General features: G+C 44.5%; 1 protein-coding gene across 5 annotated transcripts in view; it reads right to left on the bottom strand.

Annotated features, from left to right (window-relative positions):
* The window catches only part of ATRX (ATRX chromatin remodeler), a 284,854-nt gene extending 269,503 nt beyond the window's left edge, over positions 1-15,351 (bottom strand). For 4 of the 5 annotated variants that reach the window (XM_079765243.1, XM_079765244.1, XM_079765245.1 and 1 more), the window contains exon 1: positions 15,124-15,351. In XM_079765243.1, coding sequence (XP_079621369.1) covers positions 15,124-15,143 — 20 coding nt within the window. In that variant the 5' untranslated portion in view covers positions 15,144-15,351. The other variant, XM_079765246.1, reaches the window with a different exon arrangement.
* Positions 15,352-15,762: the final 411 nt, after the last annotated feature.

Raw genomic sequence — 15,762 nt, 5'->3', positions numbered from 1 at the left:
CTCTCTCTCTCTCTCTCTCTCCCTTCCTCTCTGAAATCAATAAAAGATATTTTTTTAAATGGTTAAAACAGCACTAGCTAGTTTTGCTCATTGGTTACAGCTTTAGCCCTCGGACCAAAGGGTCTTGGGTTTGATTCCCTGTCAAGGGCATGTACCTCCATTGCAGGTTCGATCCCTGGCCCTGGTCAGGGAACGTGCAGGAAGCAATCAGTCGATGTGTCTCTCGCGCATTAATGTTCTCTCTCTCTCTCTTCATCACATCGACTGATTGCTCTCCCGCTCTCCTCTCCCTTTCCCCTCCCCGCTTTCACTCTCTCTAAAAAAAAAGTTAATGCAAAGAATATCCTTGTGTCAGGATTTTTTTTAATAGTTAAAATGAACCACTTCACACATATCAGAATGGCTATCATCTATAATAATAAAAAAGCATACTATGCTAATTAGACCGGACGTCCTTCCAGGCGACCTTCCAGACGGGGCCAAGGCAGAGGCCTGCAGCCGTTGCAGTGGGCAGGGGCCGAAGCAGAGGTAGCCGCCGCAGCGGCGAGGACCAAGGCACACACCAAGGCAGCGGGAGCCTAGCCCTTTGCACAAATTTCGTGCATCGGGCCTCTAGTAAATAAATAAATCGACATACAAGTGTTGGCAAGGATGTGGAGAAAAGGGAACTCATGCACTGTTGGTGCAACCACTATGGAAAACAGTGTGGAGGTTCCTCAAAAATTAAAAATGGAATTGCCTTATAACCCATCAATTCCACTACTGAGTATATACCTGAAGAAACCCAAAACACTAAATGAAAAGAATATGCCCGGCCAGTGTTGCTCAGTGGTTGAGCATCAATCCATGAACCTCAAGAGGTTGCCAGTTCGATTCCTGGTCAGGGCATGCAGGACTAGATCCCCAGTGGTGGGCATGCAAGAGGCAGCTGAATGATGTTTCTCTCTCATTCATGTTTCTATCTCTCTATCCCTCTCCCTTATTCTCTCTCTAAAATCAATAAAAATATATTTTTTAAAAAGGATATATGTACCCCCATGTTCACTGCAGCATGATTTACAATAGCCAATATATGGAAGCAACCCAATTGCTTATCAATAGGCAAGTGGATAAAAAAAGATGTGATACAATATACACATGGAATACTACTCGGCCATAAAAAAGAATGAAATCTTACCTTTTGTGACAGCATCTATGGACCTAAAGGGTATTATGCAAATAACATATGATTTCACTTATATGTGTAATCTAAAGAACCAACAGACACATAGATACAGAGAATAGACTGATGGTTTCCAAAGGGGAGAAGGGGTTGGGTGAAAAATTTGAAGGGATTGAGTATAAATTTGTAGTTACAGAATAGTCACAGGGATGTAAATTACAACATAGGGAATAGCCTACCTAATAAAATAGTAATATGCAAATTGACCGCACCTTCGCTGTGCCCAAGCCACGCCCACCATCCAAAACCACGCCCACCAGCCAATCAGGGCGAGTATGCAAATTAACCAACAAATATGGCAGTTGATTTGCATACGCTGAGGGAGGGAGGAGTGAAGACTGAATTCAACTTAGAAGGAAGATGGAGGAAAAGCGGAGAGCAAGATGGCTGCCAGAGGAAAAGCCCGGGCGGGGCGGGGCAGGGCCGGGCAGGGCGGAGCGGGGCGGGTGGCAGCAGCGCGCGGGTGCAGGCGCAGCAGCCGCACCAGCGGCAGCAGCAGCAGCGCATGCAGCCGCAGCGGCCGCTTGCAGGATTTTTCCTGCAAATGGGCTACTAGTAGTAAATAATATTGTATTAATAACTATGTATAGGCCCAGGTGCATACTTGAAATATCAGGGAGACCACTTTATAAAGCATATGATTGTCTGACCACTATGCTGTACACCTGAAACTAATACAGAATAATACTGACTATCCTATTCAATAAAGAGGGATTAAGCTAATTGACCCTCACACCTTCGCAAAGATGGCAGCGGCCACAGCCAATAAGGAGGGAATATGCTAATTGACTGTTCCGCCCTCAAAGATGGTGGCGCCCACATCCAGTAAGGAGGGAATATGCTAATTGACTGCCATGCCCTCAAAGATGGTGGCGCCCACAGCCACAAGATGGAAGCACCCAGTCCCCTCAACCCCACCGGGGAAGCAGGCGTGTGGCACGGCCGGGCCCACACCGAGGCGGGTCCGGCCGCTCCGCGCGCCTGCCTACGGAGTCCCCCAGTCCCCTCAGCCCCCCAGCCACCCAGGGCTGGCCCGAGGGATGACCAAACGACTGAACAAGCAGGCTGCATGGGCAACCAGGCCAGCAGGGGGATTAGAGAGGGACGACCAAACGAATGAACAAGCAGGCTGTGTGGGAGAAACTACTAATAACTATGTGAATATTACATACATGTGTGGGGGGACCAGGCCGGCGGGGGTCCGTGAGGGGTGACCAGGCTGGCAGGGGGGGCAGTTGGGGTGACCAGGTCAGCAGGGGAGGGCAGTAAGAGGCGACCAGGCCGGCCAGAGGAGGGCAATTAGGGGCAACTAGGCCATTAAGGGAGGTGCAGTTGGGAGCAACCAGGCTGGCGGGGGGGGGGGGGGTCAGTTAGGGGCGACCAGGCCGGGGGGGCAGTTAGGAGCAACCAGGCCGGCAGCAGGTGCAGTGAGGGGCGATCAGGCTAGCAGGGGGGCACTTAGGGGCAACCAGGCAGGCAGGCAGGTGAGCGATTAGGAGCCAGCCGTCCAGATTGTGAGAGGGATGTCCGACGGCTGGGCCTAATCCATCAGTTGGACATCCCCCCGAGGGGTCCCCAATAGGAGAGGGTGGTGCAGGCTCAGCTGAGGGGACTCCCCGTGCACAAATTTCATGCACCGGGCCTCTAGTAAACTATAATTGAAAAAAATACTTAAAATGGTAAATTACATGCTATACATATTTTACCATAATAAATATATCCAGGGTAAAATAACTATGAAAACTACATTTTAAGTGAAAAAAAATTATTCCCAAATTTAAACAAAATTACTAATAACTATGTGAATATTACATACATACATGTCCAAGGAATGAAAAGAACCATGGGGGAGGAGAAGCAAACCACTGCTGTAAAGTAGCAGTTCTCAATGGGGGCAATTTTGCCCCCAGGGTACGTGACAATGTCTGGAGACAATTTTGGTTGTCAGAACTGCGAATGGGGTTATCACTGGTATCTAATGGGTAAAGGGTGAAGGATATTGCTAAACATCTTACAATGCACACCATAGTACACCCACAACAAACAATTATCTTACCCAAAATGTCAATAGTGATCCCGTTAAGAAATCCTGCCTTAAAGTTTGGAGGGTTGTTTTTTGTTTTGTTTTGTTTTGTTTTTGGTAATCCTCACCTGAGAGATTTTTTTGGAGAGAGTGGAAGGGAGGGAAGAGAGACAGAGAGAGAAACATCAATGTGAGAATTCAACAATTTGTTGCCTCCCATACATGCCCCAACCTGGGACAGGGATGGAACCTGCAACCTAAGTACATGCCCTTGACCGGGAATCAAATCCACGACCTTTTGGTCCACGGGCCAACGCTCCAACCACTAAGCCAAACCTCCCAGGACTGGAGAGTTCTTTCTATTTTAATGTATCTACATCGTTTTTAATGACTGCAAGGTAAATAAAAATGCATTAAAGAGTTAGAGTTTGGGGCTATTTTTCTTGCCCCTATAAGCCTCCATCACAATGCATAATTTTTACACCAAAGAAAGAGATAGGTGGGGAACCAAAGGAGAAAAAATAATGGGAAAAGCAGCAAATGGTCACACATAGAATGTTTTTCTGCAAACTGTTCTGTTTTCTTTTATCCTCACCAAAAGATGTCTTTATTGATTTGAGACAGAAACATCAATGTGAGAGAAAATCATCAATCGGGTGCCTCCCATACACATCCCAACCAGGGATCGAACCCACAAACTAGGTATGTGCCTTGACCAAAAATCAAACGGGCAATCTACTAATGTACAAAATGATGCTCCAAACAACTGAGCAACCCAAACAGGGCTCTGAAAACTGTTCTTAGACAGATTATAACAAACACAACAAATCTGGGATTGGCAGGCTTTAATACAATTTCCATAGGCCTAACCATACTGTATTATTTTCTATTATATTTTACTAGTGGCCCGGTGCACGAAATTTGTGCATGGGGGTGGGGGGTGTCCCTCAGACCGGCCTGTACCCTCTCCAATGTGGGACCCCTCGGGGGATGTCCGACTATAGTCGGACATCGCTCTCACAATCCAGGACCAGTGGCTCCTAACCACTCACCTGCCCGCCTGCCTGATCGCCCCTAACCACTCTGCTGCCGGCCTGATCAACCCCAACTTCCCCCCGCTTCCGGCCTGATCACCCCTAACTGCCCGCCCCTGCCAGACTGATTGCCCCCAACTGCCCCACCAGCCTGCTCACCCCAAATGCACCCCCTCCCACGTGCTTGCCCCCAACTGCCCTCCCCTGGTGGCCTGATCGCCCCTTACTGCCTCTGCCTCAGCCCCACCACTGTGGCTTTGTCCAGAAGGACGTCCGGAAGGTCTCCCGGTCTCATTAGCATATTAATCTTTTATTAGTATAGATAGAGGCCTGGTGCACGGGTGGGGGCTGGCTGGTCTGCCCTGAAGAGGGTCCCGGATCAGGGTGGGAGTCCCTTTGGGGGCAGGGCCAGCTGGGGTGAGGGGCCTGGGGCGGTTTGCAGGCCGGCCACACCACCATCGGCATGGGTGAGGGGCTGATGGCCATTTGTAGGCTGGCCACACCCCCATCGGGGTGAGGGTCCTGGCTGGGGGTGGATTGGGCCTGGGCAAGGGGCTGAGGGCCGTTTGCAGGCTGGCCACACTCCAGGCTTTGTCCAGAAGGTCTCCGGAAGGTCTCCCGGTCTAATTAGCATATTGCTCTTTTATTAGTATAGATTGTTTCTCACTCTCATTTGTTTCATTATAGCAATTTTTTCAAATTTGAGACCAATTACTCTTTTACATCATTTCTCCAAGATAATGTAATTTTTAAAAAATTTTTTCTTTGAACACATCATTGTAAATGTCAACTAATAAATGCTGAAAAAATGAAATTAGACAATCACCAATTTATTTTTTAAAAATCATAGTAATAAATGAATGCTAAACCCAGTAAATGAAAGTTTGAGGAACAAGATTATTTACACCATCTCAAAGGATCTTCTCACAAATTATTTATTGGTTAAAATCAGAAAAATTAACCTCACCTAGAAAAATCTGGTGGATACCACTTTAACCAAGTAATCAAAATTATCGCTAGTATTGGGACCAACTGACATCATGTGTCTCCGGCTAAGAATGCACCATCACGTACACCGAGCCTTGTGTTTCTGTGGGCTCCAGAGTCACTGGCACTTCATAGCTGCGAGTGGGGGGCCCTGCGGGGTTTCACCCACTCCCTCACCTCCCCAGTGCTTTTTCGCTGGGTCTGGCCTGGTCTGCATTTCAGCCACAAACCAGGAAAAGAGTGAGTGTTGGTGAGAGAAGGATGGGATTACGATGGGACTAGCCAGGAGCCAAAAGCTCAATTTTAAAAACAACTCCTCAGTGTCAGTAAAGTAAGTGTAAGCTTTACTGACACTCTCCCAGGACCAAACTGGAAATACAACTAAAGTACAGAAGAACCACCCTGGAAAATCAACTGAGGACTAGCTTGAGAGAACCTTGATAACCAAGGATGGAAAGTGGAGACCACATAGAGACTGGTAGGGACTGTGGAGATATGAAAGGGGTGGCCAGGCTCCACAGACAGAAGGTGAAGTCCAGGAGAGATATCTCAGCTGTGGGGGAGGGGGATCCCACTGAGAACTCTTGGGTCTAATACCCAAGCTGGGCTCCGCAGCCCAGAGCACCAGAACTGAAAAACGTGCCCACTGAACATCTAGCTGTGAAAAGCAGCAGGGTTGCTGTCTGCCAAGGTCAGATGGCTGGAAATGCAGGCACCCTTTTAAAGGACCAACACACAAAATGTCAGTGCAGCCACTCACCTGGGGCTCCAACAGAGGGAAGGAAGAGTGGACTGGAGCTGTGTGAGCAGAGTCCAGGGTTGGAGGCTTTGGGGTTGGAGCTCAGAGGGCAGCCACCCTGATTCCTGTGCTGAGTCATTGCCTCACAGTGCTGCAGAGGAGATCTTTCGACCTCAGGAGTTTGCTAATCAGGCAGTCTACCTGTAGAAGACCTCTCCCACCACCCTGTGGTGGATAGTCTGAGATTAATCAAGGCTGAAAACAATCAGACTTCAGGCAGAGGATGATCTCTGGAGGTTTTGAGTCTTTGCCTGATCACTTTCTGGGCCCTGGGCTAGGAGAAGCAGACCTGGTGCATATCTTGGTCCTTTCCAAAGGCAACCAGCACCAGCAGAGGGAGCCACAAGCTGTGGATTACTGATAACTCCAAATGGTACTCAGGACCTATCACAAAGAGGATCTGACACTGTACTGCACTAGTAAACAGACACAAACCCAAACAGGCAGCCAAAATGGGGAAACAAAAAAACTAGCCCAAAAAAGAAAAAAAAATTCTCCAGAGGAAGAGCTAAATGAAATAGAGATAAGAAATTTATCAAACATAGACTTCAGAATAATAATGGCAAAGATGCTCAAAAGCATGAGAAAAGATATAGTTAACTATGGAAAAACGAAGATGGTGGCATAGCTAAAAACCTGAACTGCTGCCTCGCACACAACAACTTCAAAACTACAACTAAAAGACAAAACGGACATCATCCAGAACCACAGGAAGGCTGGCTGAGTGGAAATTCTACAACTAGAAGGAAAGAAAAAAGCAACTGAGACTCAGAGGAGCTGCGAAGTAAAGGCAGAGGTACAGAGGCGCGGGCGAGGAGAGGGCTGGCAACTGCATACTCGGCTGGCTTTTTCAAGCAAGAGGTAGACAAAAGTTCCCAACTGCTCTGAACTCCAGTTCCGGGCTAGACTCTGGGGACCCAGACTCATACGGGGAGAAACTGGACTGTCTAGCACCGGGCAGAACTCGAGGGCAGCTTTCTCTCAGAGTTGCTTGCAGCAATTACTTAGGGACACTGAGAACCGGGGGCCTCTTAGGGCAGGGATGACGGGAAGCCATTGCTTTTTGCTCCGCCCTGAGACCCCGCCCCACCCAAGTGTGCACAGAGGTTTTTGCATATGAATGGCCTGGTCCTTTGAAAACTAAACTTACCTAACAAACTGAAGCTCAGTCAGTGAGACCCAGAACATCCAAAAGAAGGCCCAAGGCCCTGCAGCAGCTTGCATTGCTTCACAGCTGGGCCTCATCTGGGCACCTCCAAAACCCAAACAAAGAAGAGGAATCTGCAGATTCCATAGCTCCTCCTGGGGGGCCTCAGGCAGAGGCTAAATTAGCACCTCCTTGGAAATTCAAGAGCCAGTGTACCCAGGGGTCAGAGTGGGACCATCCAGATTACAACTCCTCAGATCCATAAGGGACACACTCAGGGGGCAGACTCAGTGAGCACCAAAGCCCCACTGAAGCAAGTCTTGCCTCATAAGGGTGTCTCCAGCACAGAAGTTCTCCCATTGTAGACACAGCTGATCACAGCCAATTGGCCTGGAGGTCAATTCCTCCCAGTGATACCAACAACAATCAAGGCTTAACTACAACAAGACTGTGCACATAGCCCACAAAGGGGTGCACCAAAAGTGTCCACCTCAGGTAACTGGGAAGGCTGAGCCACTGGGCCCTATAGGACACCTAGCACACAAAGCCACTCTATCAACTCAGGAAAGCAACCAAAATGCGGAGACAAAGAAACAGGTCACAAATGAAAGAAATGGAGGAAAGCAAACCAAGAGTACTCTACTAAGCAAAGCTATCATTCAGAATTGAAGGTCAGATAAAGAGCTTCACAGATAAGAAAAAGCTAAAGGAGTTCATCACCACCAAACCAGTATTATATGAAATGCTGAAAGGTATTCTTTAAGAAGAGGAAGAAGAAGAAGGTAAAGATAAAAATTATGAACAACAAATACATATCTATCAACAGGTGAATCTAAAAATCAAGTGAATAAAAAATCTGATGAACAGAATAAACTGGTGAATATAATAGAATCAGGGGCATAGAAAGGGAGTGGACTGACAATTCTCGGGGGGGAAGGGGTGTGGGGGGTGCGGGAAGAAACTGGGACAAAAATCGTACACCTATGGATGAGGACAGTGGGGAGGGGGGGGGTAAGGGCAGAGGGTGGGGTGGGAACCGGGTGGAGGGGAGCTATGGGGAGAAAAAAGAGGAACAATTGTAATAATCTGAACAATAAAGATTTATTAAATTAAAAAATATATTTAAAAAAGTAGCATAACTCAAATAAGCAAAATAGCAAATGCAGTATTACTTGAAAATAAATTAGTTTTGACTTTGGATTGTATACATCAAATGTCACACAACAGTCAACAGACCACTTCAGATGACCAAAATAAAGACAACTAAGGATAGATTTAAAACAATCATAGTCATTTAAGATCTGTGCATTAAATTCTACACAATCTTTAAGAAAAGTAGGTAATACTTTTGACAGTGCTGAACTAGAATCATCAGACTCACTCACAAGGTACATGTGGCTTTTACAAGATCATCAAGCCACAAAAGTTAGCCCAGAGCCCTGGCCAGTCACTCAGTGGTTAGAGCATCGGCCTGAGGCCCACAGGGTTGCGGGTTCAATTCCCGGTAGAGGGAACATACCTCGGTTGCAAGCTCAATCCTTGGCCCCGGTTGCAAGCTCAATCCTTGGCCCCAGTCAGAGCATGCAGGAAGCAACCAATAGATGTGGCTCTTTTACATGGATGTTTCTCTCTCTCTCTCTCTCTCTCTCTCTCTCTCTGCCCCCCTCCTGACTCCCTTCGACTCTCTCTTTAAAAAAAAAAAAAATCAATGGAAAAAATATCCTCAGGTGAGGATTAAAAAAAAATAAAAAAGTTAACCCAGAAACTGCAATATAACATAAATAAGTTCTGGATATCTAATGTACAGCATGGTGACTATAGTTAATACCATAATATACCCTTGAAAGTTGCTATAAAGTAAATCTTAAATATTCTCACCACAGCAGCAAAAAAAGGTAATTATGTGTTAACTAATCTTATTGTGGTAGTCATTTTTAAATATATACAATATATCAAATCATCACATTGTACACCTTAAACTACACAACATTAGATGTCAATTACATCTCAATAAAGCTAGATAGAAAGAAAACCATGCTATTTGCACAATGGTCATACAATATTTGTCCACTAGTTGAGTTAAAAATTCTAAGTTAACCTTTTCCCAAATAGAAAACACTCATATATACAACATTTCTTTAGTCAAGGTGCTATACCTCACCTACAGAATCCTCCCCCAGTCCAGTCTTCTCTGTCAAAACTATACCCACCCTCCAAGGGCCAGATTCAACTTCCATGGACCCTTTCAAAAATGTCTTTCTACCCTGAACTCCCACAGCAACTTAGTTTTTACCCAATGCAACATTTGTCATTTTATATCCTGCTGCAAAACTATTTGTGTATATGGCTTATTTCCTCTGCTATATGGAAAATAAGACTAATCATTAGCCATATTAAATCTCTCTGACTGGACTGCCCTTTTTCATAGCCAACCCTTAACTGCTAACTCATCTTCAAGACCCAATACAGATACCATCTCCTCTGCAAAACTTTTCCTAGATAGCCTCCAAATTAGGCTTTCCTTCATTTCTGATCCCTAGCACAACCAATATACCTCCATTTTAGCACTGCTTTGTGGCTGCTTATTTACTTACTAACTCCCTCGCTAAATGAAGAATGCCTTAATTAAGGAGGCATGAATTTTGTGAAGAACGAAATCCACCTTAGTTCCCTTTGGTGATTATTTACCTTAAGGAACACTCCACTTAAAAAACCACTCAACCTAAAAGCAGGCAAGGTGGTGATCTTAAAAAGCATCTACTATTCCAGGGACGTAAACTTCTTTAGTGGCTGGCTAGGGCTGAGCTGCAGTTAGTAAAAAAAAAAAAAAAAAAAAAAAAAAAAAAAAAAAACTAAGTGAATCTTCCACACCAGGGAAGTGCCTTTTTAAATGCAAATAATTAACCCTCCTAACTCTGATTGGCCCCCTTCCTTTTCCAGACCGCATTAGGGATGGGAGTATTGCACTGAAACAGGTGGTGGAGGGAGAGGGGTTGAGAGGAGGTTGGCAGGAGACTCACAGAAGGTTCTACCTTGTCAACCTTTGCACAGTGCCTGACCCCTAGTTGACACTCATGTATTTAATCAACGAATAAAGCATTCCCCAAAAAATGGAGCATAGAAAATATATATATACCACTGCCATACAAATATTTAAACAAATACTGAATGGAATAGTTAACATGAAAGTTGAACTACAGATAACAAAAATGGCTACTTCAAGCCAAAACTGAGAGACAAAGTCTCAGAGATAGTATCAGAAAATAATGGTGCACATCCAACAGATTCTGGGCCAATCACATCAGCAAAAGTTCTCTCCAATGTCAACTCAAATACCTGCACAGCATTAGCTCCCAAACTGGACAAAGGGTGTTATGAAATCAAGGGAAGCCACACAGCCATGGGTGCCAAGCAGAAGCCTGGAGTCACAGAAACATGGGGTCCAAACTCAGTCTGTTGCTCATTCACTGGGAGCCCTGGAGCATATTACTTAACCTCCCTAAGTCTCAGTTTCCTCATCTGTAACGTAGAGATAAAGAATTACTACCTCAGCCAGGCCACTGTGGCTCATTAGGTTGGGTATCGTCCCATGCACCAAGAAGTTGCAGGTTTGATTCTTGGTCAGGGCACATGCCCAGGTTACAGGAATTGATCCCCAGTAGGGGGCGTTCAGGAAGCAGTTCATTGATGTTTCTCTTTCGTTGATCTCTCTCTCCCTCCCTCTCTCTCTATAAATCAATAAAAAAAGAATTACTACCTCAAAGGGTTATTATAAGGCCTAAATTTAAAACGTCACATAAAAAAAGAAAAGAAATAGTGGCTACAGGGCAAAATTCACAGAATCTTTTCCCAGGGCAAAATTCACAATTGGCTAGAATTAATATAGGTATTTTCAGAAGTATCTCCAATCATAAAAGAGCATAAATCTAATACAACTGGATATAGTATTCTTCCAAATAGAGCATGTCCTGAGCCACAATAATTATTAACAAACTTCCCAGGAAAATGTTTTTCTTTTCCAATAAGTGTTTGAACATATATGTGTACATGATATTATGACAGATTATATTAGCAACAAAACACTTATATCCTAACCATATAAGTTTTAAGGCAAAAAAGATATGCATGCAATGAATAAAGAAACTTCTCATCACTACTCTCCTCCCTACCCCCAAAAAAGGCAATAAAATTTAAGAATGACTGATATTCACATAAACAGGATCACTTTTAAATAACTGACTTTTCAATGTATGATTTTGCCAGGTCATCAGTTTATTTTCTTCCCTCTTGCCTTCTCGCTATTTTTTCACCACACTATCCTAGAAAATTTCTTTTTTATGTAAACACAAGTAAAAATGAGACCTAATCAAGTGCTCAAGAGAATATCTGACAAAGAAAAAATCTGGAACTACTGTGTAACAAAACTAATAGTAATGCATTAATTGCTCATATTATGCCTCACATTAGAAGAGAATCAAGAGTGATTTGGTATTGTGTGTTCAACTCACTCAAGCATTACCTGTCAGATTATCCTTCAACTGATTATGGCTTGTGATGAATGACACTTCAGCCTGAGAAAGTAATTCTCTACATTTATTAGTATATATGTGGTTCTTTACAAGGGTTTTCACATAACTTAAAGACTCTCCTGGAATTGTTTCCATTATCCCACTATCTCATCTGGACTTGGAGGCAAAATATTGTAACAGCTAAAACTCAAAGTTGCAACAAATGACCACAATAGTAGCTAACATGAATTTCTTCTAATACTTGGGCTAAATTAAAGTGGTCATAATCATATTGGATCTGGCAGCTCAAAAAATCATTAATGCCTTATGGTTAAGAACATAAGCTCTGGAGTCAAGACTGGGTTCAATTCCAGCATCACCAATTACAAGCTGTATTAACTTTGGTCAAGTTCTTTGATCTCAAAGAACTTATGCCTCAGTTTCCTCCTCATCTGCAAAATGAGAAATACAAAGTACCTACCCCATAGGATTGTTTCAAAAATTAATCAAGCAGAAAACGGTTTGGCTCAATGGATAGAGCGTCAGCCTGCGGACTCAAGGGTCCCAGGTTCAATTCCGGTCAAGGGCATGTACCTTGGTTGCGGGCACATCCCCAGTGGGGGGTGTGCAGGAGGCAGCTGGTCGATGTTTCTCTCTCATCGATGTTTCTGACTCTCTGTCCCTCTCTCTTCCTCTCTGTAGGAAATCAATAAAATATATTTTTTTTAATTAATCAAGATTATACAGGTAGCCTTAGCTGGTTTGGCTCAGTGGTAAGAGCATCAGCCCAGGACTGAAGGGTCACTGGTTCAATTCCAGTCAATGGCATGTACCTCAGTTGTAGGCTCCATCCCTGCCCCAGTTGGGGCACATGGGGAGGCAACCAATCAATGTCTCTCTCTCACACTGAAGTTACTACGCTGCTGTAAAAAGGAAGGATCTCCTACCATTTGCAACAGCATGGATGAAGTTGGAGAGCATTATGCTAAGCAAAATAAGCCAGTCAGAGAAAGATAAATATCACATGATTTCACTCATTTGTGGATTATAATGAACAACATAAACTGATGAACAAAAACAGATCCAGAGACAGAGAAGCATCCATCAGATGCTCAAACCTCAGAGGTAAGGTAGGGTAGGTAAGGGGGAGAGATCAACCAAAGGACTTGTATGCATGCATATAAGCATAATCAATGAACACAGACACTAGGGGGGGTGAGGGCATGAGCGGGGGGAGAGGGGGCAATGGGGGGATAAGGACACATATGTAATACCTTAATCAATAATGAAGAAAATCTATTTAAAAAATGAAGTTTCTCTCTCTCTCTCTCTCTCTGTCTCTCCCCCTCCCTTCCACTCTCTCTAAAAATCAATGGGGAAAAAATATCCTCAGGTGAGGATTAACAAAAAACAATAACAAAATAAAATTAAATATTATACAGGTAAAGGTAAAGTTCTTACGCTTACCACCAGGATCTACAAAAATTCAAGAACCATAAGGAGAATCAACCCTGGCATAAAATGAATAATTCTATTCAGAAAGTGTATACATGGTTAATTTGTTCACTCTAAAGAAAAGGAGAAATCCAAATTCAGAAAACCCTACAGTTTTAAATGCCAACTTTGTGAGATACAGTAAAGTACACCCTTCCTGATGAACATGAGCACCTGTTAATAACCAACCAACAAGCTGTACTGGGTATGTACCTCTATGTGTCCAATACCCCATATATAAAGGTTTACTATCCTTGAGCCAATAAACACAAATTCAGAAACCAAAGCCACAATCTTTTCACAACTAGGGATCTATAATCTAAGAACTAAAGTGTATTTTTTTTTCTCGAGGGAAGAAAATCATCTATTTACTGGTGGTTAATGCAGAAAAATAGGCATAAGTATCACAGGCTCATTCTCAAAATCTACATACTATAGGCTAAAGAGCCCTATAAACACATAACATCCTAGTAGTTACTCAAAGGCACATTTCGCCAACTACGAATGCAATTCTGATCCATGCTCCCTGTTATTTCCTTTAGTTTGCCACTAGGCGCCAAGAATACATCTCAGTTGGCTGGCCGGTGTGGCTCAGTGGTTGAGCATCAACCTATGAACCACGAGGTCACCGTTCAATTCCTACCGGTCAGGGCACAAGCCTGGGTTGTGGGGTAGATCCCCAGTGGTAGGCATGCAGGAGGCAGCCTTCAATAACTCATTATTGATCTTTCTATCTCTCTCCCTCTCCCTTCCTCTCTGAAATCAGTAAAAAAGATATTATTAAGAAAAGGGAAAGTTGAGTTTAAAAAAAAATACATCTCGGGTAAAAAAAATTAATTCACAAGGGATGAAATGTCAAATGTCAAACTGCCTGAAAAGCAAGCCAGCCACCTATGTAAAAGTGGTATACATTTCATATTAACCCATATTTTTATCTATCAAGAGGCAAATCAGAAGCACAAAGGGAAAAAAGCCTCAATCTAATAAACGTGCTTGATTGGTAAGAGGCAGCCTGCTAGGCACAGCTTCCCTTGCAATAAATCTTACTTCCCATCAATCCACGTTTACCTGCTCCCCGTCATCATGGAATAAATAAAGAAACAAAAATAGGGTCTAATTACTTTTGTTCAAAATTTTCTCAGAAAGTGGGAAAACATTTGAGATCTGCCTTACAACCATAAAAGCTGGACTTCACAAAAAAGTATGCCCTTTGGAAGCAAAACCTCATGTTACTTTCCCCTTGCCTAGAGGTAAGTCCAAGGATACCCTTCAGGATCTGAAGTAGAAAAGGGATGTAAATACTTGGCAAGATCCATCCATTCACACCCAGAAAGGGACTTGTCCCCAAGGGCTGCAAAAAAAAAAAAATCTGCAAGGCCTGGTTACTTCCGGTCTCCAGCAGTCTTAAAGCCACTAAGTCGTCCCAGGATCTCACATCCTCAAGCACGCACGCCCCTCCCCCTCTTCCCACCCTCTCACCCCACCTTCTTCCCACCCTCCCACCCCCCTCTTCCTACCCTCCCACCAGCTTCTTCCCCAACGCAGTTTCTAGGCCCAAAGATTAGAAAGAATGACGGGGATAGCAACAACTGCCTCCGACTTCAGCGGTCTCAATGCGTAGGCATCAAATAAACAAGAGGAGGCCGACTAAGCTTCACCGGTTAGGGAACGTTAAAGCATGCGCCCAACATGCCAGCCCCCCCCGCCCCCCCGCGCCAACACTACCGCCACCCCCACCCGGAGCTGGAACCTACCGCCAAACCCCGAAACCCTTCTCACCTAAAGAGAAAACGATGCCTCTTTCGGCTAAGCAACAGACAGGTTTGAGCCACCAAGCCAAAGCTTTCCCAGACTCAGAATGCGCGTAGGCCAAGATCGTTAGGACCCGTGAGACCAGGTTGTGTTTTACCTCATGGGCTCAGCAGTCATGTTTTCGCTTCAAAGCTTTGTGGGCTTCAGCTACCGTAGGGCGTCGCTCCGCGCTCCCTGGCGCCCGGCTACGACAGAAATGCACTGGACTCAGTCGTCACTATAGCTGGTGCTGGATCCTTCCCACAGCTCAAAGGCCGCTACTACTGCCACCACTGCAGAATCCGCGGAAACAAAGCGACGCCGCCGCCGCCGCCATTTTGTTGGGCCGAGGCTTGGGCAGGAGAATTGGCGGGTCCTCCCTCTTCCTCTTTCCGTCCTCCATTGGCTAGCTCCTCCACAGTTCGGATTCTGATTGGCTACGGAAATTCACATTCTTTGGGGGGCCTGTTGCTAAGGCAGTCTGAGTCATTTGATCCTCTCCACCTTTTCGTAGAGTTTCGCACCAATTTAGTCCCATTGACCTGAAAGTGCTAGTGACTATTTTGACTTTATTTCGAAAATGCTTTTTGATACATCCTCTTTTCTTGACATATTGGCAAAATAATAACAACAACTTACATTTATTAAGAGTTTACTATATGCCCAGCACTATACTAATCTTTATCAGGACTATTGCATTAATCCTCATACCCTTTGAGGTATACTAGTACACACTATCATTACCTACATTTTCCAG

Source organism: Cnephaeus nilssonii (assembly GCF_951640355.1).
Source record: "Cnephaeus nilssonii genome assembly, chromosome: X".
Classification (NCBI taxonomy): Eukaryota; Metazoa; Chordata; class Mammalia; order Chiroptera; family Vespertilionidae; genus Cnephaeus; species Cnephaeus nilssonii.
This window is presented reverse-complemented; position numbering and strand designations above follow the sequence as displayed.